Below are 25,082 nucleotides of genomic sequence, written 5' to 3' on the forward strand. Positions count from 1 at the left end.
AAAACAAAGATCATAGCTAGCTCTCTGCCTAGCAGATTTTCTTTCTTTGAAAACCTCATCATGGAAAGCATCATCATGGTAGCCTTTTGCACAGGCCTGTTCTCTCTGTGTTACAAAGCTCTGCAGACAGAATGTGTTCTGGTAAAGAGATACTGAAGTCTTCTGTTGCGATGTACTGAAGTGTTTCTGTGATACAAGCCAATAAATCATCCCCTCTGTCTGATAACAACTGTAATAACAATTATTTTATTTTCAGGAAATTCAAATGAAAAGAACAGCTATTGAAGCATTTAATGAAACAATAAAAATATTTGAAGAGCAGTGTCAGACCCAAGAAAGATACAGTAAGGAATACATTGAAAAATTTAAACGGGAGGGAAATGAAAAAGAAATACAAAGGTCAGTATTTGTATTTGCATTTCAAATTGTATGATTTTGAAGAAAGAAACAATAAGTATAGATCTGCCTAAAACTAAAGCAAGATGGCAAGTTTAAAATTGTTCAGTTGCAAGCAAAGCAAGCCTCAAATGAGGTAGATGTGAACTTGCAAAATGTATAAGCTACATCTAGAGAAATAATCTGTTCTCTTAAGTGTCTACACCGCTAAATAGCAGATTATAAAGTTATGAATAAGACATCATCAGAGTGTAACCTACCACATTATTCCATTTAGAATTATGCACAACTATGAAAAACTGAAGTCTCGAATAAGTGAAATTGTGGACAGCAGGCGTAGATTAGAAGAGGATTTAAAGAAGCAAGCAGCTGAATATAGAGAGATAGACAAGCGTATGAACAGCATTAAGCCAGACCTCATACAGCTGAGGAAGACAAGAGATCAGTACTTGATGTGAGTATCATTATGAATTAATTTTTTAAGATTTTTTTAATTGGTATCCACCTTCTGTGACTAACAATTAATTTTATTTGCAATTATTGTCCAGGTGGCTGACTCAAAAAGGTGTTCGGCAAAAGAAGCTAAATGAATGGCTTGGAAATGAAAATACAGAAGAGTGAGTATTAAAAGATTTAAATATTTCTGGTATTTCAAATCGTCTTACGCAAAAGTGAGATAAAGCGTATTTAATTCCTGGACCACACAGAGGAAATCTCAAGCCTAGGTCTCCAGTAACAGTGCACACTGTTAACACATGGCAGCCTACATCATGCAAGTATTAGAAAGGACTCTGTCTCACGTCCTACTCTCCATTATTCAGGAAAGTGCATATAATCAAGTTACTATATCAAAGCACTGGAATTTAGCCTGTGTCTTTATTCTTACCAGCAAAATAAAGATCGTAAGGTGTTAGTATCTTACAGAGATGCCATATGGATGGATAAATTGTTCAGAAGGTCTCTTAGGCATGGGCAGGCTTTTTCCAGATTTCAAGTGTTGGTACTATGGTGCTATCTAGTATAGTGGTACCCACATTGTATATCACATTGCTGTTGGAGATGCTAAACTTGTATATGCTGAAGAGTGGTCCTTCTCTGGTTTTGTGGTCTGGTTAATTTGTCTGGGAAATGGCAGGATAGTGTTCTGTCATTTCAGCAATTCAGTTTACTATAGGTTCTGACAGGGGCTTGGCTAATGAATACATTTCACTTCATTCCTGGGAAGAAAGCAAAAAGCACCTGGGTGGTGTGTATGTAGACCAAATTTAAACAAAAGCAAGCCACAAAATAATATCAATAGTGTAGTAACAGTGAAGAATGAACAAATAGAAAAACAAAGTTGTCTGAGTAATATTCGTATCAACATTTTCTGCCTATGTAGTTTCCTGTGCACGCCTTTTACACTGCCTGGCTAAACATAAAGCAAAAGCAGCAGACTGACAATGACTGCTTTGTGGATTTACATTCTAGCCTTGTCCACATCTATTTTAATTTGGCTTGGTTTATTGAGTCTCCTACTGTTATCCTGGAAATTGTGCATCTCTGCTGTGGCTGCACTACTAGAAGCAGAGGATAAAAATGGCATACATGTTTTAAAGCCATGTTGTTCACTCAGTCTTAGCACAGCTTAAAGATGGTATGATGGAGAATATGTAGGCACCTGTTTCCAGTAGTACTCTCATCACTTAAACGGTAGACAAAGAACAATGCCAGGCCATACTTTTAACGTAGCATCAAAATAGTAAGTGAAACTGTTTAAAGAAAATCTTCCTTTTCTCTCACTCTGTGACTCTCCTTGCCAGTGAGTCTGGTAAGTGCTCAGGTTTCTGCTGAAAAAGTAAACTTTCAGAATATGACTTTAGAAAAAAAGTTGTAATGCAGAAAAAAACAATATAATGAGCAGCAGGAAAAACAGGAATCACTTTCTCTAGGTGCTGGTTGAAAATAGATCCACTGCTGAATGCATTTGAACATCATGCAGGACAAAGGAGTACGATGGGATAAGGGACCTAGAGAGAGTGTCAACTGAAACAAAAGAACCCTTCTTCTTTCTGAAAAATTGAATTCTGTGTGAGCTTGCTGATTTCTGTAGACTGCTTTGAGAATCTTCAGAAAGACGGAACTGTGGATGAGTGGGAGGTCATGTTTTCTTAGACCAAGGAAAACATTAAAAACCTATTACAGAGAGAATAAATACATTAGCCAAACACAGACTGATTGCAAGCTGAGCAGGAGAGGCAGGGCCCACCAGTGCAGGCTGCTGGTGGAGTGGGGAGCTCTGGAACTGCAGAATACCAAAGTGGTGTCCACACAGCTGAACCAGAGACATCTTCTTTCATGGTGGGCTTTAGCTTGGAGGGTTCTCTGTAACTCTGAATCAGCTTTATAGTTGGTGGCTGTTCTGGTAGAGAAGGCCCTATATTATGTGTTCTTCTTATAATCTGGTTATAAGGAGAGAGAGAAAGCACTCTACTATTCCACCCTTTCCAAAAAGCCATCTCCCCAATAAATAATTAATCTGTCTACCTGTACAACTGCTCATAGCTTTCCTAAGCAGCAGCTGTAGTTGATATATTGCATGATTTTCCATTGACCAAGTGTTCTGATCTTTGGAAATGAAGCTGACTCAGAGGGTATTGATTTCATTGGGCTTGCTATTTACCAAAACAGTGAGCAACGGTAGAAGTATTGAATTGCTCACAGCAGATTCTGAAAGATAACACAGCATCCTTTTATATTCTTATTCAGATTTACATGAGTGTTTTTAAAAGAAACAAGAACCAGAACTTAGATTTTATTTTTATTCAGTGGTTTAAATGGTGCACTATTACATGGTTTACATCCCGGGTTTTACCAGGGAGGCATCCTACTAACCACTGACTTTTTTGTTTTTCTTCAAGTAATATGAAACAGGGACTACGTGATTCATGGATTTTGCTCTGCTATGTGTTTCACAAGCATTTTGTCCTATTTCAACAGCCAATACTCTATGGTAGAAGATGATGAGGACTTGCCCCATCATGATGAGAGAACGTGGAATGTGGGAAATATCAATAGAAGCCAAGCTGAAAATCTGCTGCGGGGAAAGCGAGATGGAACATTCCTTGTTCGAGAGAGCAGCAAACAAGGCTGCTATGCCTGCTCTGTTGTGTACGTACCCTAATTTGTGAATGATGTAACCAACATTTGAGGCACCTACCTTGAGCCAGGGGCAGATAGACACTTGCATATGCATGGATCCCATTGGACCTTTGGGCTTAGAAGCAGACCGACAAGTCCTGAGGCCATCCTTATTGCTGCTCCAGTTCCTACACAGCTCAAACCTGTGCCACTCCCACAGATAAGCCTCACACAGAAGAAGAGAAACCAAAGCATGGATACAGTCCTTTATGTGCAGCTGCTAAGTCCTGCCTATCTCCTGCCTCCCTAAGCTAACACAGTATCTGGGAATTTGGGTTAAACCTAGGCTTTTACCATTATCCCACCATAGAAGACAGGAATTCTATGTAGTGACTAGCATCTTAAGATTGATTGCCAATACCTTATTTTCTAGCTTAACTTTACTGTACTGACAAACTAAAAACTGGTTGCTTTTTTTTCCTCTTTAGGGTGGATGGAGAAGTAAAGCACTGTGTGATAAACAAAACACCTACTGGGTATGGATTTGCAGAGCCATATAACTTGTACAACTCACTCAAAGAACTGGTGCTACATTATCAACACACATCACTTGTGCAGCACAATGACTCTCTCAATGTCACACTAGCCTACCCAGTATATGCACAGCAGAGGCGATGAAGATCTTAATACCCTGGGTTATTTGGTTTTTTTCTAAAGAAAAGATCTGACAACATTAAGGCCTCTGGAGAGAGAAGGCTCCTTTCAGTCTTACTCAAGAATTTGAGCTGCAGTATCAAAGCTGTCTGTCTTCAGATGGGACTAGAGCTTTCCTTCACAACTGCAGTGGGAGAGATCACAGTATTAAGCTGTGAACGTATGTTTCTAATCTGAAGTGCTTTTGTTTTTTTAATTAAGAAAAGAAATACACAAGAGAGAAAAATCCTAACCTGATCTCCCTGCAGGGACATAGAGGCCTTTAACCATGGTGCTTGTTTACGACCACTTCTGAAGCTTTACCAGCTAGAACATTGGATTCTCCAGACACAAGGTGTAAGAGGTCTTTGTCATTCGGTTATTGGAATTTCGTGGTCACGACCTGGCTTGGATTTGGTGTTGCTGCACTCAGTGGATCCAGACACACAGCATTGTGGATTTTTTGGTTTCTAGTGAATGATATGTAGCAGAATGGCACTTTCTTTTCTAAGGACACTTTAAAAGGACTTCAGTTACAGTATCTTGTTCAGAGTAATTGTAATAGCAAAGTGCCAGGAAGTGTTTTGTTTAGATGTTTAAAAATCCTGTTTTAAGAATATATTTAAGACTGAAGAAAACAGGACTTGCAATGGCATACAGTATATAATAATGTACATAGTATGGGATGACTAACTATCATTGATGGAAACTATCAATACCAAACTGCTTCTCTTTTCCCTTTTCTGTTTGCTGAAAGCTGAATTCTTAGACCGTGCTATGCAATACTGAATTTTCTTTAGGCTGTAGTCTTCTCTCAAGCATATCTACAGGTTAAGCTTGTTTTTCTCTCTTGTTTCCTTGTCTTCTTTTTTCTTTCTTTCTTTTGCCTGAGAACATTTTTCCTGATGATTTTTTTTTGTTATTCATTTTGTTGTTTGGTTTTTTTTTTTAATGTACAGGAAGCCAGGAAGAGTTGGCTTCAGAATTAAAACTATGAAATATTTTACAATTTTCTTTGTATAGAATATTGAGCTACTAGCTCGAAGTTTAAAAAGTTCGTAATTTTTTTTTGACTAAGTATTTTGTTGGGCAGTGCCTGATAAGCTTCAAAGCTGCTTTATTCAATAAAAAATATATGAACATTACAAAATATCACTGAGTCCAACAATATTGTTTCAGAGATATCTTTAGAATATGGTACCACGCTATGTTTGCTTCTTGAAGCATTTTGAACTTCTATCATGATTGTCTTTGTATTTGGAAGACAAAAAATTGTGTATCCTTCTCTGAGAGTGACTGCAGAAAAAACAGGGGAAATTTGGCTACTGGGGTAGATAGTTTGGATTTCAGAATGAATCCACTTCATAGTAAATAAATTACTTCTTGACCTACTGTGGCAGAATTTTTGTCAGCATGTAAAGGTATTTTCATTTCATATGAAGGAAGTTTCTCTAATCTGTTGCCTAGGTTTGTTTTTTGTATTAGTATTGTGAAAAAAAAGCTCCCACCTTTATTGAGAACGTTTGGATACAACGTAGAGCTAATTAAGACTGGAAAATGTCTGTTTTGAAAATGATTAGTCTATCATATTTAGCATTTTGGATTTATTTTCCTAAGTTTGTAGGCTGAGGCAGTATCAAAGTGAACAATTCTATAATTTCAGGCACCAGAGACTTTCAGAATTACGGTTTCCTTAAAGGAAACAAATACATTAATCCCACTAGAGAAAACTTACTAGGAATTGTGGGATAATTCACTGTGCGTGGTTTGCAATGGTTATTTATTGTCCTGACCACTGAGGAAATTCACACATTACAAATTGATAAAGTAATGAAGTTCAGAGAAATCTTGGAAAAGTTTTGACTAAGTGAACATATGAATTTATTCTTCCCCCAAGATGCAAACGCAAGACCCATTACTATTAAAGGGAGTTGCACACACAATCAAAAGAGTAAGACCCATGGAGTTCTCTCATAATAGCTCTGTTTTAGAGATACATGTGTTTTAATTCAAAGTATGCAGTGCTTATTAAGCTATGGGAAATAATAAAAAATTTGCCAGTCTCCAGTAGTTTTTATATTATCTTTTAATTTTTACATAATTCCTTCATTTCTGAGGCTGTAAGGCTTTTGATTTTATTTTGATTTTTGCTCTTTTTTTTTTCAGTGGGTTGTTTTCACTTTCCTATAGATGTATTTTCTTACTAGAATTTATATCAGGAAACAAGATTCAAACAGCTTTAATGTTTCGGGGTAGTCACCACTTACAAAATTAGTCTGAATATTTTTTCTGAATAGAAGTTTAGTCTTCATCCCTTCCCTTCCTCATTCCACACTCTTTTCAGGCCTGTAGGACCATGTAAATTTGGTTTACTAATAACTGGTTTTTACTATGACAAGCACCAACAATTACTCTAGCATGCCAGTTATACTACTGGGCTTGAAGTTACAAATTAGTTCGATATACAACAATTTAACACTTGTAGCAATCCAAGATATTCTTTGGACATATATTAATTTTTGGATGTTAAGTATTTTAAGAGTAAAATTGTATTTTTTTCTCTATAAGCAAAATATATGTAATCTGAATTGATGTTTCACATAGCATTTGTCAAGAAATTTTATCGTAGTTAAGGCATTTGGATCTAATTTTCCTCATGTTAAGAAAACCTCTGCTATGTCAGCGGGCCATATCCTTAGCATGCCCAGCCCAGTATGGGATATCATTTGTTCCTGTCATGCTGTACAACTTCTCTTCATCTGTGGTTGTAGCAGAGAAAAAAATAGTGTGTGTGCAAATTTGGCACTTGCTTTTCTTGCACAAGCAACAGTGAGAAATAAGCACTATATTGTGAGAATGAGAGCTTAGGGCTTCCTAAGGGGAAGTTCTGCCTACATAGGGTCTGTGCAATTTGCAAGGATCATTTACACCCTCAAATTGGCATGAGTGGGTTTTCTTTGGTACTTACCTGTTGTGTGGCCTCTGCATTTCCCTCCCTTCTTAACGCACAGAGCTATATCCTGCCAAAGGCCCTATTCACTGCAGAGTTGTTTGTCCTTAATGTACCATATTGTTCACTCCAGTTTTGATTTGATCTCAGACTCATATATACAGAAGAAAAGCATGTGGATATAAATGAAGAAACATGGTGCTTTTCTGTATTTCTATTGACACATAGTTTTTCCATCTACTGTGATTCAAGGGTGGGATTTGTTTTGTTATGTTTTTTTGGTTTGGGGATTTTTTTGTTTTATTTTAAATCTGTGAGTTATGCTGCACTGCAGCAGCACTTTCACAAGGCCTTTGAAAGGTATGAGACATAACACAGAGAACGAAAAACCACAAGCAAAATTAGGAGTTTCTGATTTCCTTAAGTTGAAATTTGAATTTGCAGGTTTGGGGATATGTAATATGTGTGCCCACTTACTGTGTTTATGTATGAATAGATCCCAGTATAGGTGCATTTTCACCAAACATGATCATTTTGCTTAATTCAGTAAGTGATATCATTAACTTTGTTTAAAGACACACACACATGCACACTAGACCTTTGTGGGTGCAGCACGTTTTCAAATACAGTTAGAAAACTGAGTTTCTGTGTTGTTGGATATTTTTTTTTTTTTTTTAAAAAGCTTGTCTGTATGGTTCAGTTATCTAAGAAATCTTGTCAAGCAATCTGTAAAACCAAATCTTCAAATTTTCTTTTTGGTGTCAACTGTTCTGTAGTGAAGAAATGGCTTTGTCTTGTAATTGGCAATGAAATAATAATGCTTGGGAAAACATTCAGATGCTTCTAATGGGGAAAACTTCTGCCGATTTTCACACAGTGCTTTTGCTATGCATGGTATTAAGTTGGGAAAGTGAATCCTGATACTATTTTTTTTCAGGGTCACTTTAGAAATGGGCAGCTCAAAGCACAATGCCTCCCATGGGACAAGGTTCCAAAATGTAACATTTTATGTAGAATCATGTTGTATTTACTGCAGCTGGAGACTAAACTGGACTGTGGGAGTTGGTAACATTACATTGCACTTGTCCTAATGAGACTGCATTAGCTGCCCAAGATGCTGCTATTTTTTTTTTATTCTTGTTTTTAAAAATAAAGCTCTGTTCTGTTAAATGTCTTTTAAAACATTAAGATTACTTTGTTTTAAAATGGTCTTTGAGGAGGTAGAGGGTAAAGTGGGTTGTAAATTGCCTTTACAAGGCAACAATGAAAACGAGCCTCCTTGAAGTTTTGTTTAAGCTATAGAGTTGATGGAGCTGTGTCTTGTTTTTAAGTTGCTTTAAAAATTGTAATAAGTCTTCAAGCAGAATAAAGGTTGTTTTGAAACTGCATTTGAGTTGTTGAGGCTTCAGTAAGGACTGAGATGTCTATTTACCAGCATCCTTGGCCAACTCTTCCTGTCTCTATGTGGCCTACTTTGAAAATGAGACCCAAATGCTCATATTATGAGAGGGAACTAGGGAGCAAATAACTTCAGCTGACTTGCAGCCATCCTATGTATTGAACTGGATGGAGTAGTTGAGTAGCTCCAAAATAGTCTCGTGTCAAAATGATAGTTCTGCTTATCTCATACTCTTGCAAAAGCAGTACAGTACTCATGATCTGTGATCTGCCTTTTACACTGCAGATGAAGTTCTGGTGGTTCTGAAATCAGTATGAGTTTTGTCACTGGTTTCCATGAAGCCAACCTGTCAGCCTTTGTAGCTAGAAGTTATTTACCAGTTCCATGGCTGCATCTAATTGTGAAAACCAATGTGAGAATGAAGAGGGAGGAAGTGAGGGGGGATTGGGCAGACTGATCCTGAGCATTGTTTCTTCCCCTCATTATTGGTATGTGGTGTCTGACTTCTTCGAGCCCATCCATATCTTGCCCCAGGAGAGGTCCTCTGGGGAAGTCAGCCAGCCACTCTGGAAGCAGAAAGAGATTCCTATTCCTGTTCTGTCCAAGGTTTCTATTCCAAAATCTGCCCACATTTTGCTCGCAGTAGTCAATACCCCCTGACTGAGGTAGCACAAGCTTGAAATAATTATTAATAATCACAACATTGTCACTGGCTCTTAGATGTTCTTATAAGAAACGTAGACTAAAGGCTATTACCATATTTTTGCCCACTTAATAGAAAGTGGGGCTAGATGTCCGATGAACATATCTGTTGCAGTTTTTCTCAGTTAGTGAGCAGATTAAACAGACACTGAGTTTGTCTCGTTCCTGCTCCCTGAACCGATGCTGAACACCACAAACTCTTCTGCAGCCTTAGAGCTCAACATCTAAAAATGTTAGCTAGGTCATGAGTCACGCATTGTCCCTCATCAGCTATTGAGAGAAATTATGACTGGCTGATCATAAACTGCAGAAATCTATGGACCGGCAGATGTCTTGCCTGTATCATATGTTGTATAGAAATCACTCTTGGCAGACTGGAAAAATAGTTTGCAAAAACTAAAATATTCTATTTTTGCTATCTGCAGACAAACACCCCCACATTCCCTCTCTGCTTGCTTGCTGAGGCTTGATGGTCATTTTTCATAGGGAATATGAAAAACTGCTTAAATCTATCTTTGTGCAGCTACAAGTGGGTGTGATATTTTTAAAGGCTTGGGAATTCTCGTCATGGGGTTTTTTTTCTCCCCAAGCCGCTTGGCTTGTGCGAAGTCATGTGCGAGTAACTTCACACAAGTCCCTTTGTCTGAGCCGCGACGCCAAAAAGGGAAGAGGAGATTTTAAAGCTTCTCACTGTTGCCTTCTTCAGGCTTCACTGAAGGGACAGGTGGTGTCTCCTCCCCTCAGACCTCAGCCTCCAGCACCTCACCCCACCCCACACCCAGCACCCAGGCTTCCCCGCCTCCCAGGGGGGAGCTTCCTTAAGCCAACCCACCGGGCCCACTGTAGATCACACGCCAGTGCTGATCAGCTGGCCAGTGAGCAAGGGGGGCTTTGGCAGGTGGAGGTCCCTGTAAAGCAAACAGGCCAAGCAGGGGGCAGGCACAGCCCGAGTGGGTGCCTGTGGACGGCTTTGCATGGACAAACACAGGCACTCCCATGGCTGCAGGCAGAGGCAGCCAGGCACAAAATGGCAGGGGTGAGGAGAGCCTTGTGGCACAGACCTGCCAAGGCCCTGGGCTGCCCGTTGCTGCCCGTAACGGCCTCCTGCACAGGCGGCCCTCCCTTACGCCACGGGGAAGAGCCCCTCTTGTTCACAGAGGGACCCTTTTGAGATGATTACGTTTAGGATACACCTAACATTTACCCCAGGGGCCCAACACTCCATGGAGGCCCTCGTTTAGAGGGTGGAAACTGAGGAAATGGCAAAAAGTGAGGTCCTGCCAGCATCCCTGGCTGGAAAGAAGGCTAAAAATAAGCAGTTCTGCTTTCCCTGCAGGACGGCACGTGGGGGAGCAGGGTCAGACACGCTTCCCGTCAGACACGGGCTGTACAAAAGGCACTAGGCCTTTCCTGTTGCCTCTGAAACAACAAAAAGCGTGAACCGTGGGAGCATTGCTGAGGACATGGTTCTGGTCTCTCTTCTTTTTTAATCCCTTTGAGGACCTATGTCCTCAAATACATAGACTACCAAAAATAGAAACTCTGTAGGGACCTTCTGGGTAAACAGATATCAATTGATCAGCCACTATTCAAACTTTGGATAATCTTTGCGGGGACCAGCACTTTAACCTCTGAACAGCAATCAGATAACCAGAAACATCCCGACAATTCTTTGAAAAAGCAGGTTTTTATCCATGGCTGCGCCAGGCCCTGTTTCCTGCCAGAACACCATTGCAAGGACACTTCTTGTTGTGCCGTTCTTTCCTTTACGAAGAAATTACCTTTGCATACTAAAAAAGAAGGCATTTAGGTCACTGATTTAAATGTGCAAATATTGACAGGAGAAAAAATTAACAGGTAGCACACAAAAGGATGTAAAACCTGCCATCCTCAGGTCTTTGGACAAACAATATTGACAAAACTGGACATGAATATAGTTAATTCAGACGATGATTTCACTGTCATGTGTCTGGTATTCCTAACTTGTTAGAAGACTGTAGTCTGAGAAGAAAGATAATGAATTCATGCTTGAGAGCATTTCTTCCTCTATAAATGTTTGTTTCCTACATGGTTTGCTTCATTTTTCCACAAATCTTGTGCTTGGTGTAAAATAAAAACGTTCTGTGAAGGTTGGTGGATTAATCCGTGTCATATTTTTTTTAATGTTGCAACCACCCAAAGTACTTCAGCAGATTTGTCCGCAGGGTGTTAGGTGAAACAGACACACCAAGAGACAACATTTGGTGACCTTCCTGCAGGGAATCGTGCAGCTGGTTTGTGTGATAGGGTGGTCCATCACACCTGCCTGTCCAGTACCCACGGCAGTGCTTCATACTGATGCTGGCTTTCATGTGCCCTCAGGTCTGTCACTGCACTCAGGGGAATGGGGTGACAGACCCTATCTAAAAGGTGGGTATAGCAACTCTTAGCAGCTTGTATGTTGTGAGGTTGAATGGGATTAGAGACCTGAAAGAGCATGAGGTGGAAATATGAGAGGAATGCAAATCTAGCAGCTGCCAGAGCTGGAGCCAGCCATGCCATACTCGGGGGCAGAGGTGAAAGGAACAGCCTCGTACCTCTCACTGCACCCTCTGGGCAAGGACGCAGACTGCACCGTGCTGGGGCTGAGGCCCCAGACGCCTTCCACCTTCCCTGTGAAATCCATACAGGATTATTATTCTGTTGGGTAAAGGCTGCCACTTAAAAACGGCGGCTGTTTGCAGGTTTATGCAATTTGCAGCTCTTCCCTCAGGAAGACAGTGAGGTTGAACATTTTGAGGTGGGATTCATCTCATCTAATTTTAAGCACTTAAAAGAAAGGCTTGTCATCAAAGCTATCTGGCAAAGCTCTCTTCACAGAGAGCCAGGCAATTCCCCAGGGTGATTCACCCCACCTACCTCAGGCACTATTCTTAGGATGCAGTGAATCACGCTCTGGAGTCACTCCATTGACTGGAGGGGGAGCCCAGGCAAATGGCTTACGCTAGACCTGCAACTTTAAGGGGGCTAAGGTTAGACGAACTCAGTGTCTTCCCTGCTGATAGGCAGTTCAGTTTTAATCTTTCCAGTACCAGCTGCGACATCTTCTGCTTTTAGGCATAATGATAAGGGACAATTAATTTGGGGCAGGAAGTTCAGTTGGTTTATAGATTTTGGGTCTTTCATAACAATTGTGAAGGTGGCAGACAGGTTCAAAAAGATGCTGAGCCATATCCTCCTTGGAGCTGTAATGCTGGACTCCACGCAGAAGAATGTGGGTAGGGAGTAATGCCAGGATGCTGCCGGCTTCTCTGCCTGCTCCAGGGCAAAACCTAGCACTGCCTCAGGCCTGGCTTATCAGTGCCTGCCAACGGCCTGTCTATGTGAAAGCTGTAGACTTGTCTTTTGGGGAATAATTTGGTCTCTTGCCAGCCATGTGGTCAGCTGAAAAGACACAGATGAAGAAGATGATGCTGGTTTTTCTAAGTGAGATCAGTTTTTTAGTCACCAGATTTGTATTTCCTTTCTTTCCAGGGGAAACTTACGGAACTTGACTTTCTTTCCTTCCAGTTGATCCATAGCCAAGAACACAGGGTGGCATATTGTGAGAATAAAACTAAGATAGGAAGGACTTCAGTCAAATTACCTCCCGGTCACACTGAGCTCTACCTCAGGGCAGGAGAGCTGTGTGAAATTCCCCATGCATCTACTGCATGGAAAATGCAAGAAGGTGGCAGGCCCTACAATATTTTTTGGGTACAGGAGTATATGCCTAACTATCCCAGCTAAACCAAACCCTTCAGTGGAGAGTGCTCTGCTGAGAAGGGTCTGCAGACTGCATGGGAAGTTTCCCTGTCCAGTGAAATGGAAGATCTGACCTTGCATAGTGGCTAGAGCAGATGCAGTGACAGGTCTAAGGCAGGAACAACATTTTGGGGAGAAGCTTCAGGAGACTTGAGGTGAAAGAGGAGAAGCTGTTATGCAAACAGCTGTTGCTCTACTGATAACGGGCGATGTAAACAAGAAAGCCATGGACTGTCAAACAACCCATGAGCACCAGGAGCCCTCAGGATATGTGAATAAGATCCTCAGAATGCGTTCATGGCATTGCATCTCTTTATGGTAGGTAGTGTAGGTTTCCAGACAAAATAACAATGCTCCTAGGTGAAGACAGACTGACCTGGAAGGTGAATAAATGTGCACAACCACTGTCCCGCAGGGCTGTATTTCAGAGGAGACGAGAGGACAAACTGATTAAAAAAAAAAAAAGCCAACTGGTGTACAAAAACACACAATTAAATGATGCTGATATTTCAAAATGTCTTGATCTCCGTTACCAATAACAGTGTTACAAAAACTGAAATCTTGTTTCCCACTGTAATCTTGGCAGGCACAGAAGAGCAAGGTCTTGTCCATGGTTCTCCAGTGGAGAAAATGCCTCTTATCTGGCTGGCCACATGGGCTTCCAGCAGGGTGCGGCCAGAGGCTGGACCCAAGTTGTCTTCCGTTAGCGCAAGTCACTTGGGGGTGTGTGCACTCTTTTGGCCAGCTGTGTGTGACAGCTCCTGGATAATGCTGGCTCAAAACAACCATTTTCGGAGGAAGGAAGCAGAGGGGAAGGGAAAGGGATTGCTATTAAAGCCTTGGTAAGAAATGTTGTCACAAGAATCTTCCTTTTGGTGTCACATACAGAAGAGCACATCCTCTATTAAGATGGTTCAGGAATGCTCCTTTTACTGGGGAAGGTGGTTAGCTGTGGCAATTAAATGAACAGGTTTCCCCCCCTTATTTTCAGAACATCTATAGCAATGTGAATGCACATGCTCCCTCAGCATGTCTATGCTGCAGACACTGTGACTACAATACCTGTGGGCACACCTGGGCTCACCTGACATTTCTTAGCTGAATACAACCAGTAACGTGACCTCAGGTCTGAAGACAAGCTGACTAATTGAGAATGTATTCAGCTTCTTAGCCAGGCTGTGCCAATGAATAGTCCTCATTTCAAAATGCCACACTCCCCCCAGTTTTAAAATTCATTTATCCCTTGAAAATGGTATAAAGTGGGTGAAAAGCATCTTGAGAAGCCTGAGAAATCCATGTCAAGGCCTCAGTAAAGTAACCACGCTGCACAAGTGAAACAGACTGCTGTAGGAGTTTTCCAGAAAAGATGCTCTGGAGCTTGGAAAGTGAGTCTACCACAGCTCCATCACTGCATCCCATCCTTATTGTACGTATCTATGATTTCTAGATCAGATTTGCTGGATTCATATCCAGTCAAAAAACAAAGACTGGGGTCTTTTTGACTGTCCTCAAATCTAATATTCCAGCCAATGACAGGGGAAGCAGCTGAAGCAGGCCAAAGCTGCTCCCACCCACACAACTGGGTTGTTTTCTGTGGCAATGGGGCTGCAAGGGAAGGTGGTGGCTAGCTTATGTCCTGGTATGAAATCAGGATGCACTTGAGGAACATGCCTGATCTCAGAAACTCAAAGTGCTCCCATATCTGGTAATGCATATGTAGGCCTTGCCTGATGCATGACCATGCCCAGTTCAACAGGTATTTTTTCTTCTTTGAGCTGTCATCTTCAAAGATTTTTAGCTCACAAGAAGCATCAGGACAAGTTAGGCAGCTGGTTTCTTCTGATTTTTTTTTTAATGTCAGCTCTACTCTGTACGGTCTTGAAGCTGAAATAACTGACTGTAGGCTCCCCACGAGAAAAATAATGGGTATTGTGGCTATCAGTCCCAGCAGATACTTCACATCTGAAGTCTCTCTACACTTTAACCTCTGTAGCTTCTGAAGCAAACCTGGCTCTCGAGCTTTGAGAACTGGCTCCCACAGGGAGAGAGGGACCATGAGACCTGGTGGATCAATTTCCTGGGAGATCTACTTAAATGCAAGGGGAAGGGTCAAGGCAGAGAAATATGATAAGATTGTTAATGACTAGCTTTTCTATTCACATAGTCTTCTAAAACCTCGAATTTACTTACTTTTTTAATTTTGCTCTGCAGATCATTAAGGAAGAAATTTTCCAGCCCAGCATCTTTATCAATTTAAAGTTATTGATGTATTCATTAGTGCTGATGCATTTGATAATCCAAGGCTACATTCCTGTGTCAGATAAATGTCTCACTCAGCAACAAGATGTCATCATTCTCCATCCTTTACTAGAAATTAATCTAGTCATGGATCTTGAAAGAGGCTAGGAATGTAAGGCTCAGCATGCACATACTAGAATTGATCAAGAATAGTTCTGCAAGGAAAATTCTCATTAAAAAAACCTCACTTGTTTGATAATAGAACCCTCACAAGGGTTATGGATTCAGCAGAACTTTTTCAATGTTCAGAATCAAAAGCAGAACTCCATTTTCCATCTAATATAGCCTGTTAGCCAACAGTGACCATGCTAGTAGTCACTTAGCATATATGAGGTCTAGGATAGTCTCTGGTGAGCAGTGGCTGAAGTCAGAGATAAGGTATCCTAGGTGACTGCTTTTCCCACCAAACTAAAGAGTTAGCTTCAATCCACTGGTGGTTTTATTCCATATAAATACAAATATTCATTGGGTTAAAGAAAACTGATTATACTGCCCAGTCATTATGGCACTCACCAGAGACAAGGGAAGACTGAATTCACATCCCTGCTTCAGTGGTTACTCCATGTATACAGCATGAAGCCTCAAGCTTCTTGAAAACTAAGCAGGCTTAGGCTGAGAAAGGTAATTGTATAGCTATAAAGATGGTGGTGTTTTTCTCTAAGTAGTTTGATTTCTTGTTTCTTTACTAACTATTACAGCTCAAGAAGTGACATCTAGATCAGAACTACTTTTAGATCAATACTCACATTTCAAGGCCTACTTGGTCTGTGATGTGAGTCTGGCTTTGGATTCTAAAGGAACGAAGTCTGGGAGGTTTTTCCGCCGTGAGAAACCATCTCATGCAATTGCAGAAATCACAAACCTTCTGCTTTGAACAGATAAAACTTAAAAACAGAACAGGAAACCAAACCCAGCCAGATCTGAGTGTGACACAGAAACCAGACTGGACTGGTGTTTTCATAAATGTACTTTATCAACCCAGAAATAAAAGGTATTTTAGATCCTCAATTTTGGTTTGGCTCATTTTTACTGAAATCTTAATACTGCCTAGTCTTTTGGATCAGAAACATGAACATTTGAAACCAGCAGTAACAAGAAGGCCAATGAATGTGTTAGAAGCTTTTATGGCTCAAAAAATGTACCACAGCGCAAATAACTGTTAACTGGTTGGAAGCTCCAAATCAGAAAAGATCCTTGGGTCTTCTGTTTCAAACCCCTTCCCTCCAGACTACTCCAATCCCAGCACAAATTCATGTGAACTGGAGATGGACAAATATACATGACGGGGCTGTGTGTTCCAAGAATCTCTTTAGGTTCACTGACTCCATCTAATCCCAGCACAAGAATCTCCCTAGAATTATCTTCATTCCCTATAGATAGATTTGGCTGCCATTCAGGTTACTATTTTTACTGTTAAATTAAAGTGATTAGCCCTGCCTACTTGCTAAGCTAAAATATTTTAAAATGGTTTCTGCTTTCTTTACCAGCAGTTTTAAATGTGACTGAACAGAAATCACTGGTCAGGCCTCCTAGCCTTGAAGATATGCATGGTCTGGTAAAGGAGAAAGTTTTCTCCTATCATTTGCATGAGAGCAGTATCAAAGTGCAAAACTCCTGAGTGGGTGATAGAATTACACCAAGGGTATTCATTAAAGAAAGTTCAGTAGAAGAAGAGTCACATTAAAACTTCACTCAAATAAAGCCTTTTGGAGAGTATTGGAGGAACACGTACTCAAATGCTGTTCAACCAGCAAAATGGTAATCTTATCCACTAGGCATTTATTTGACAACTTTTTCAATAATTTATCTAGCACTGATATTGCATTTGTAAGTGAGAAAGTGTAAATTATCAGTCTCATTTAATTTTGCTGCCACAAGCTCCCGTGGAGTGCTTTTATACTAGTGTCATAGAAACCTGTTCTCCTTGTGTGCCTGACTGTATGCACCTGGTGTTCCTGAATATTTGCAATGGAAAACAGAACTTGTGTTTCCCAGTTAGAGAGCTTGACTATTCTTACAGATGCTCGAGTTTCTGGAGCTCTTTGTCCATTGCATCTGAACTATAAACTTTGTTTAAATATTGTTCCCACAGGGGGGATTTCTTTTTTTAATGTTCACCTCCCTGCCTAAAAAATAATCTGGGGGGAGGGAGGGAGGGAAGGAGGGAGGGAGGACGGGCAAACTGGCAGTCTGATCAGATGCTTGGCTTACCTGGTCATCAGCAGTCACTTTCAGTATGGGACAAACAGTTGATATGAGAGTACATTCGCAGGGGCTGGTGAAAAGATATTCTTGTGGTGGTCACCTGAATCAGGAAGGTTCAACTTTTTCTATCTCTGTTTTATTGTGGAGATAGCTGGTAGGGTGGGGGGAGGAAGTGGTTTTTTCGTTAGTGGTAAGGGCAAAGGGAGGTGTACATTTCCTCTTCTAAAAGTGCAATGTATGAAGCTGCTCAGGGGTTTGTGTGTGTGTGTAGACAGGCATATAGGACAAGTCAGTAATTGTCACTGCTGCAGCACCAGCTTGCACCATAAGCACAATCAGCCAGAAGTCCCATACCTACCTTTTTTTCTCAGCTTGGCAGTGGAAATTCACATCTCAGTCTGTTGCCTTATCAAATCTGAATCTGTGAGAAAGACCTTATATAGTACCCAATCCAGCGAAGACCAGTTCATAAATCAGTAAGCAACTCAGCTGTTTCAAAGATAGTGGAAATCTTAGACTACATATGGTTGTGGTCTCCTTCATCTAGAAAAGCAGATAAAAAACCTAGCAAAAGTACCAGGTAGGACAACAAAGATGGTTGAAGGTGTGGAGTAGCTTCACTGAGAGGGGAGACAGCTAGACTAGGGTGCTTTAGTTTGGAAAAGAGGCTGATGAGGAGGTGTGATAGGTACAACCACTTCTGAAAGAGAGAGAGAAGGCAAACAGAGAAAATTAGTTACTGCTCCTCAGAACACGACGTCCAAAGGCATCAAACGAACTTAACAGGTGGTTGATTTAAAACAAATGAATACAAATAATACATAGGTAAACTGTGAAATTCTTTGACCTGGGAAACTGTGAATACTGAGGAGTGATAAGACAAATTCATGGCAGTCAAATCCATCAGGACTACTGAACAAAAAACTGCTGCTACAACTGCCAGGCAGTACAATCCTTAGACTGCAGGTAGAACTGAAGCAATGATAAACCAAGGAAGCTATTATATGGGGACTAATCAAGTATCTGAAAAAAAGTTATTGAGATAATTCAGACCTGGATTCCAAATTTGTTAAGGATTTGGGGGTTAGGCTCACTATATCTTCAGCTGCAATGTTCAGTTCCACATAGCTATTTAAATTTCTAACTTCAGAAATGTGGGGTGTTGTTCTGCTTTGGCTTTTTTTTCAGAATTTTGATTTAAACTTGTATCTCATGAATATTACTTTTTTTTTTTTTAAATCTCCAGGAGCTCATGACTGATCTAATAAAAGTTTTGCAGAAACCTGTCAGAATTCCATTTCCACCAGAGGATGTGAGACTCACTTTCAAACTCTGGGGTGTACAGTACCATAGCTACATGTACTAAAATTACACCAAGTATTTGTCAACATAAACAAATAAGGGAATATTCTTACTTATGACCTTTTGCTTCAAAGGTCAATGCAAGCTTAATTTCTAGTATTTCTCAGCTTTTGCAGAGGCATTCTAAGAGGCTCAGTTTTAAACAAGATTGAACATGTTCACAGCTGAAATCTAAATGGGTTCTGCATCCCTGTTGAAATGTTCTGCTTAAATGTTTGATCCTTAATGCAATCTACACTCTGCCCACAGCAAATGTTCCTCCCAGCTGCTGTTCTTCCCATTAACAGGAAGGGGAAGAAGAATTAAGGTACTGCTCTATCCAAACATGTTGAAGCCAAGAGTTCAGTAGCTGCCATCCAATATGCAGTGGCCTATAATAGATTGGGTAATTGCCCACCCATATATTCAGAACTCATATGGCATGAAAATAACATTCACTTTGTTAGAAACATTTTCCTGATCATTTAGTCCTTCTGATTTCCAGTCATTCAAATAGGGCTTCCTTCTCCTTTCCATTCTGGAAAACTCTCCCCAAAAAGGATAAAAAATTAGGATTTTTTTCGTTATTACCCAGTGTTTAGCCATAAGGGGAAGTTTTGTCTTGGAGTGGAAGAAGGGAAAACAAAAGCTTTAGGATCGTGCCAGATTCAGCCCTTTCATCCCTGAACTATCATAGGTCAGTCACTGCATTTCCACATGATGCATTTCTAAATTTGTATTCCCTCCTGCCATTTGTCTATTTTGTCATTCTCCATTACTTGAACAAGTACTAGTAAAATGGAATCTCTTTCTATTTCCAAACACTTCAAATACAAAAAAAAAACAAAACAAAAGAAAAAAAACTCTTTCAGATGAAGACAGTGACAAACCATTTTTTCCCTTTAGCTTTTTAGATAAAGAGTCACGCTGGTACCAAACTATATCATTCTGGGTAATTTTCAAGGCAAATGTCCCAATTCCTCCCATTCAGTGGTACATGAAGAAACATCTGGAATTCATACCAGGCGCTCTCTGTCATAGGACAGGTTATGTAACATGAGTCTCATAAACTTTTTCCTATTCTTTGATTCCTCAGTTTCACTCAGTAGCCTCACAGCCATTTTAATTCATTTTTAGCCTTGTGTGAGAATAGGACTTAACTGGCAGGAGGCTGTGCAAAAGCTGTTTGTCTATCAGACCAGGCTGTTCACAGGAATGCCACTGATGATTCTCATCAGCTTGCCTCTTTGATCTAGATGGCTCTGGGGAGAAGTGGACACAATTCACCTAAAATATTCATGTACCAAAAATGGATTCACCCCTCCCTGGGAATGGGATGGGTTCTTCCCTCCTTAGATTCTTTCTGTTTCCTTTTGTTTTGACTTTTCTTGTGGCCATCTGACTACTACACTGACTAATACAGTGTATTAGGCAAGCAGGAATTCATTTGAGCGTGTACTAAATTACCCAGTGCAAGCTTGTCATTGCAATTGGTCACATTTCTTCTTTTTGTCTCTTTCAGCAAAGCCTGAATCTCTTAGCATTCTGCCACAAGCTTCTTTGAGGTGGGGAGGAAAGGCATGAGAGAACACTCAATCCATACAAAATGAAAAGTGAAAAATTAGACACACACACAAAAAACAAAAAAACCTCTGAAAGTTAACAGAAGCAATTTCCACAGGTTCTATAATCACCAAGCATCCACTTCTAGTGTCTGGGAGAAATAATCAAGGACACTGCACTTCTGGAAGAGCATTGTGATGTTATAACTGCACACTAAGTTCAGCAAACCAGTATCACTACCAGACTCCATCGATACCAGTCTTTTTTGTGGGAGTTATTCCTCTCTATAGAAATAATTAAACATTCACAGGCCCAGAGCAAACATAGGTAATTAGGAGGGATATGATGGCCCAGTGGCTAGATCTCTCACCAGGGGATATAGGAGAACAAGGTTCAAGATCCTACTCCAACATCCATTTAATTATTTATATACCCTAATAGACACTATTTATCTACTTTAATAGCACTAACAAGAGATCTCACTTGAAAAAGTCTTGTTCCAAGTACCTATTAGCATCATGGTGAGAGTAAGCCACTGCATCGTGAAAAAGATGCTTTTTTATTCTTAAACTGACTCAGAGACAGAAGCTCATTAGCAATTAGCCATTCTAGTGAGCAGAAGACTGGTCTCCCTTCCCCTTGGGTTTTCTCCCACCAAACAAGAGTAATATGATTTATATTTCATTTACTTTCATGAAAGAAGAAAACTGTTGCCTGCCACTGATGTGGCAAAAATACTGCATCCCCACTGGCAGGTTGCCTTGGCTCAGTTGATACCTTTTCAGTGATTTCTGGAGTATAGAAGGAAGCCAAGGACTGTTGCAAATGGACTTCGAAGTCAGCTGAAACAGGCTTTGCTTGTGGAGCTGTTCAGCAGCGTGGCATCACCTTGTCTCGTCTACATCCAGGCAAAACAACCCCAAGAGGAAACATTCAAGACTTTAAAAGCTCAGGGTCGGGCTGGGGAGAGCAAGAGCTCTGGCCCCAGAATTGAGCTTGTGGAGGAGGCTTTGTTACAAATCAGCTTAACTGAGAAACAATTTTGTGAGGATTACTGAGAGAACAGCTAACAGCAGGATAATTTGATTAGAGACATGGAATTAGATGAAGGAATGGCTTAAAATAAACTCCTTAGATATTTTAAAGCTATGAGTAATAGGAAAGACTGGGAGAGTGCTCTGGATATTTTTTGGTTAGATTTTCAAAGAAAACATTCAAGAAGATTTGCCAGTGATGGAGCCTGTATGGAGGAAATCATGCAAGCACTAGCATAAGGAGCGGGGCAGAGGTAAAAGACCCCAAAGGGCTGGTGCAGAAAAGTCTCTCTCACAGGAGAGGGTGCTTGGCGGGGCATGGTTTAGGAACTGCCCTATACACATGGGTTGTTATTCCAGTGTGGACTAGGAAATATTTTTCTTAGTTTTAATAATGTATTATGGTTGCTGTTTACCTCAAACAGAAAGTGAACCACTGCAACAGCAAACATTATCATCTGCCAGAAGACTTTGGGAGGCAGAAAATCCATATCATGCTGTATGCTTGGGATGGGCTTGCAGCAGTAACAATACACCAATTCACCTGTGTGTTTAGATACCCTGGGTCTGAATCAGTAATGATCCACAATGGCCTCATCTCTTTCTTGAACTGAATCTAAATCCTTGGAAAAGCTGAGGCGTGGTTCTCAGTCTGGGTTTGAAATCAGCAGCCAGGAAGCAAACCCCTGCATGAATTTACCCATATCAAGCTGCCGTGTGCATTAGGAACAATGGGAGAATGTATTTCCCGTACAAACTTACTCAAGTAAAACAGAACTATTATGCTGATTTAGCTTGACTATTCAGTCAGATAAGTCATTCACCACAAGTCAGGGATACAGAAAAGGTATCTTTGATCACGTGTCTTTGATCCTTCTTTAGGAGTAGAAAAGGTGCAGCTAAGTTAAGATGATTGAAAAGCCCAGTACAGTACATAGCTGCAACTTGCAAAAATTAGTATCTCTCTAATATCCAGCAGTTTTTGCATGGGCTTTCATTTCACTATTGTGAATGCCACTGGAAACCTGCTAGAGAAGTTATATAGTGAAGCTATATGTATATCTATCTGCATACGTATCAGTGATGGATGTGTCTCTTTGGAATCCAATTATACCCATATGGCTTCCTGGTTTTGTTTATATTATGTTAAAAGCAAAGCAAAGTTTGAAGGTGTATTACTCTATGCATTGTAGCCTAGAATCCCCGGGCCAAACATGGGCAGCTAACAAGTTTTTAAGCATATTAGCCTGCAGCCTAACATAGTTTTTGAGCTGCATGAGTTGCATTGCTTGAGCTAACACGAGTGGCAAATGATGCTTTTTAGCCTACTGAGACAGGATCTCCAAGGAAGCAGGAACAGAGTTCAAAATGAAAGGATAAGCTTATGCTGAGGATTGTTTTTTCTGCCTGGCAAAATAATCAGGCAAAATCCTGAATGGTCATGAATGTTGTCATAGCTGTGGCATAGGTGTGGTGCAAAAGCACTTGCTCTTTGCTCTCCCCAGTGGGGTTTCTAGTCCTGTACTGAACCATAGGATTACACAGCCAGTGAAGCACAACACACGTTGTGGTGCTGCAGCGCAGAAGGCATGGAAAACTGCTATTTTGTCACTGACATGCAGAGGACCACCACAGATGGATGGGACTTCAATCAGGCACTCCTTGTCCAGCCAAGTCCGGCTCTCTGTTACACAAAGCCAAACTGCTGCATTAGCCCAGGACTGCATCTGAGCCCCTCAGGGCTGATGTTGATCGGGGGATCATAGACCTTTCAACCTCTGCCCAGCAGCAGATACACACTTCCCTACTTGCACTGCTCGGGCAGCTGATTTGCAATGAGCCCGTTGGCTCAGTTCTCAGAGAGGGGCAGTGCTGAGCACCTGATCCTTTTGACTTCTTGGGATTCAAAACCATTCATCACCACTGGGAATTACACAATTTTGGCAAGCCCTAAAAGAGGAAACACTGAATGGCATATATTTCTCTGTTACATCTCTGCTAATAGCTGCACATAATGTCAGGCCAAGCACAGGTTTGCTGCACAATTAGTGACTCAAAACCACAGCTAGTTTTCAGAAACCCTCCACTGTAGAGTTGTCAGCTCTCTGCTCCCTCACTGCACTCAGAATGCATCATCCACAATACAGACAACACTTCCACTTGACATTTCATCTCAAAGAAGGAAAAACTTCACATTTCAAATTCCATGACTAAGAAATTTTATTAGACATTTCAGAGCTGTAACTCCTTGAGGTTGCTTCCCATTATATCTAGAATAATGTAGATAAAAAAAGAGATGATGAAAGTTGCTTCTCTGTTATGGCCAATCTGTTCTGTAGGCCTCATTAGGCCTTGGGTATACTGATCCTCATCACATCAAGTCTAAATGCTTAAAATATTTTACAACTATGGACCATTACTCTACAACTGTGCAGGCAACACTGTTTTGCACTCTCAGCTTTCCCTTCTCCCATCCAGACTCCACCTCAACCCCATGAGAATGACAGCACACGTCTACACAGAAATGAAAGACTGAGAGATACTTTTAACAATTTTTAATGCAAGATCTTATTTATTTTTTCTGGAAAAGAACTGTAATCCTACTGTTCATTACTGTACTTAATTTCCCCCACTCTTGGATCTGTGGAGCATCAGACACCAGATAGCCTGCCTAATCTCCTGAAAATCCAGGGAGAACCAACGCTTCCTCATGGACAGTTTGGAGATTGTTAAATGCCCCTCTCAGATGTTCAGCAGAATGATAATTAAAATAATAATCCTGCCTTCCATCTTTAGCTTCAGAAATAGCCTCATAAGCAACAAGCAGTAAGCATTAAGTCTTTAAGTTATCCTCCCAATAAAACCAATAGTGTAAGTACTGGTCTCTCCCAAGTCAAAAGCCTTCCTTGACCTACTGCTTTTTCTCTCTGGTCCTCATCCAGTGAGGAAATAGTCAGAAGGATTGAGCCAGGTATTGGGAGAACTCTGAGGAAGAGATTTAGGTTTTCAGATTAGGAGTAGAAAAACCTGCAGAAGTTTTGAAGAATTCTTCTGTGCACATTTTTGTATGACTATGCTTATCTTTTTGCCCACTTTCCAATTTTTCCCTTCAACACACCTTACCAACTTTTGGGCTGGATTGCTTTATCTTGCAGCTGTAGCAGATCTGAAGGGCCTAGTGCCTATAGGCAGGAATAATGGTTGGGTACCCCAGTGACATTTCTGAACCGTACTCTTTATTTCAAGTCCCTCCAGACCTCACATCTGTAACAGCTCTTACAGAGGGTACTTGATGTTCCTGAGGAGCTTCTTAAACTTCACTAGACATAGGGCTGTGCTGTGCACTTGGAGGGAAGGGGTGCCTTGTGGCATAGCTTCTCAGTGGTGCTGGGACCAGCAGAACTGGGACCCCCCAGAGCTGATTGGACCAGCAGAACAATTTTGAATCTTCTGGGTGTGGAACTTGGAAATCAGGAAACCAAAATCTGCTAAGATTAAACTAATCCCAACTGAGGAAGATCATGTTTGATTTATTTAGCAAGACATATATACTTTTAAGCCAGGTCTTTCTATACTAATTTGGCTTCATTAATCTCCA

At 40.8% G+C, this 25,082-nt stretch overlaps 1 protein-coding gene across 8 annotated transcripts in view; it reads left to right on the plus strand.

Annotated features, from left to right (window-relative positions):
• Positions 1-8,547, plus strand: part of PIK3R1 (phosphoinositide-3-kinase regulatory subunit 1) — a 61,318-nt gene extending 52,771 nt beyond the window's left edge. For all 8 annotated transcript variants that reach the window (XM_076362446.1, XM_076362442.1, XM_076362445.1 and 5 more), the window contains 5 exons: positions 257-399; positions 674-850; positions 945-1,013; positions 3,376-3,546; positions 4,005-8,547. In XM_076362446.1, the coding sequence (XP_076218561.1) occupies positions 257-399; positions 674-850; positions 945-1,013; positions 3,376-3,546; positions 4,005-4,194 (750 nt within the window). In that variant the 3' untranslated portion in view covers positions 4,195-8,547. The remainder of the gene's footprint in view (positions 1-256; positions 400-673; positions 851-944; positions 1,014-3,375; positions 3,547-4,004) is intronic.
• The last annotated feature ends 16,535 nt before the right edge of the window (positions 8,548-25,082 follow it).

Source organism: Aptenodytes patagonicus, chromosome Z (genome assembly GCF_965638725.1).
Source record: "Aptenodytes patagonicus chromosome Z, bAptPat1.pri.cur, whole genome shotgun sequence".
Lineage (NCBI taxonomy): Eukaryota > Metazoa > Chordata > Aves > Sphenisciformes > Spheniscidae > Aptenodytes > Aptenodytes patagonicus.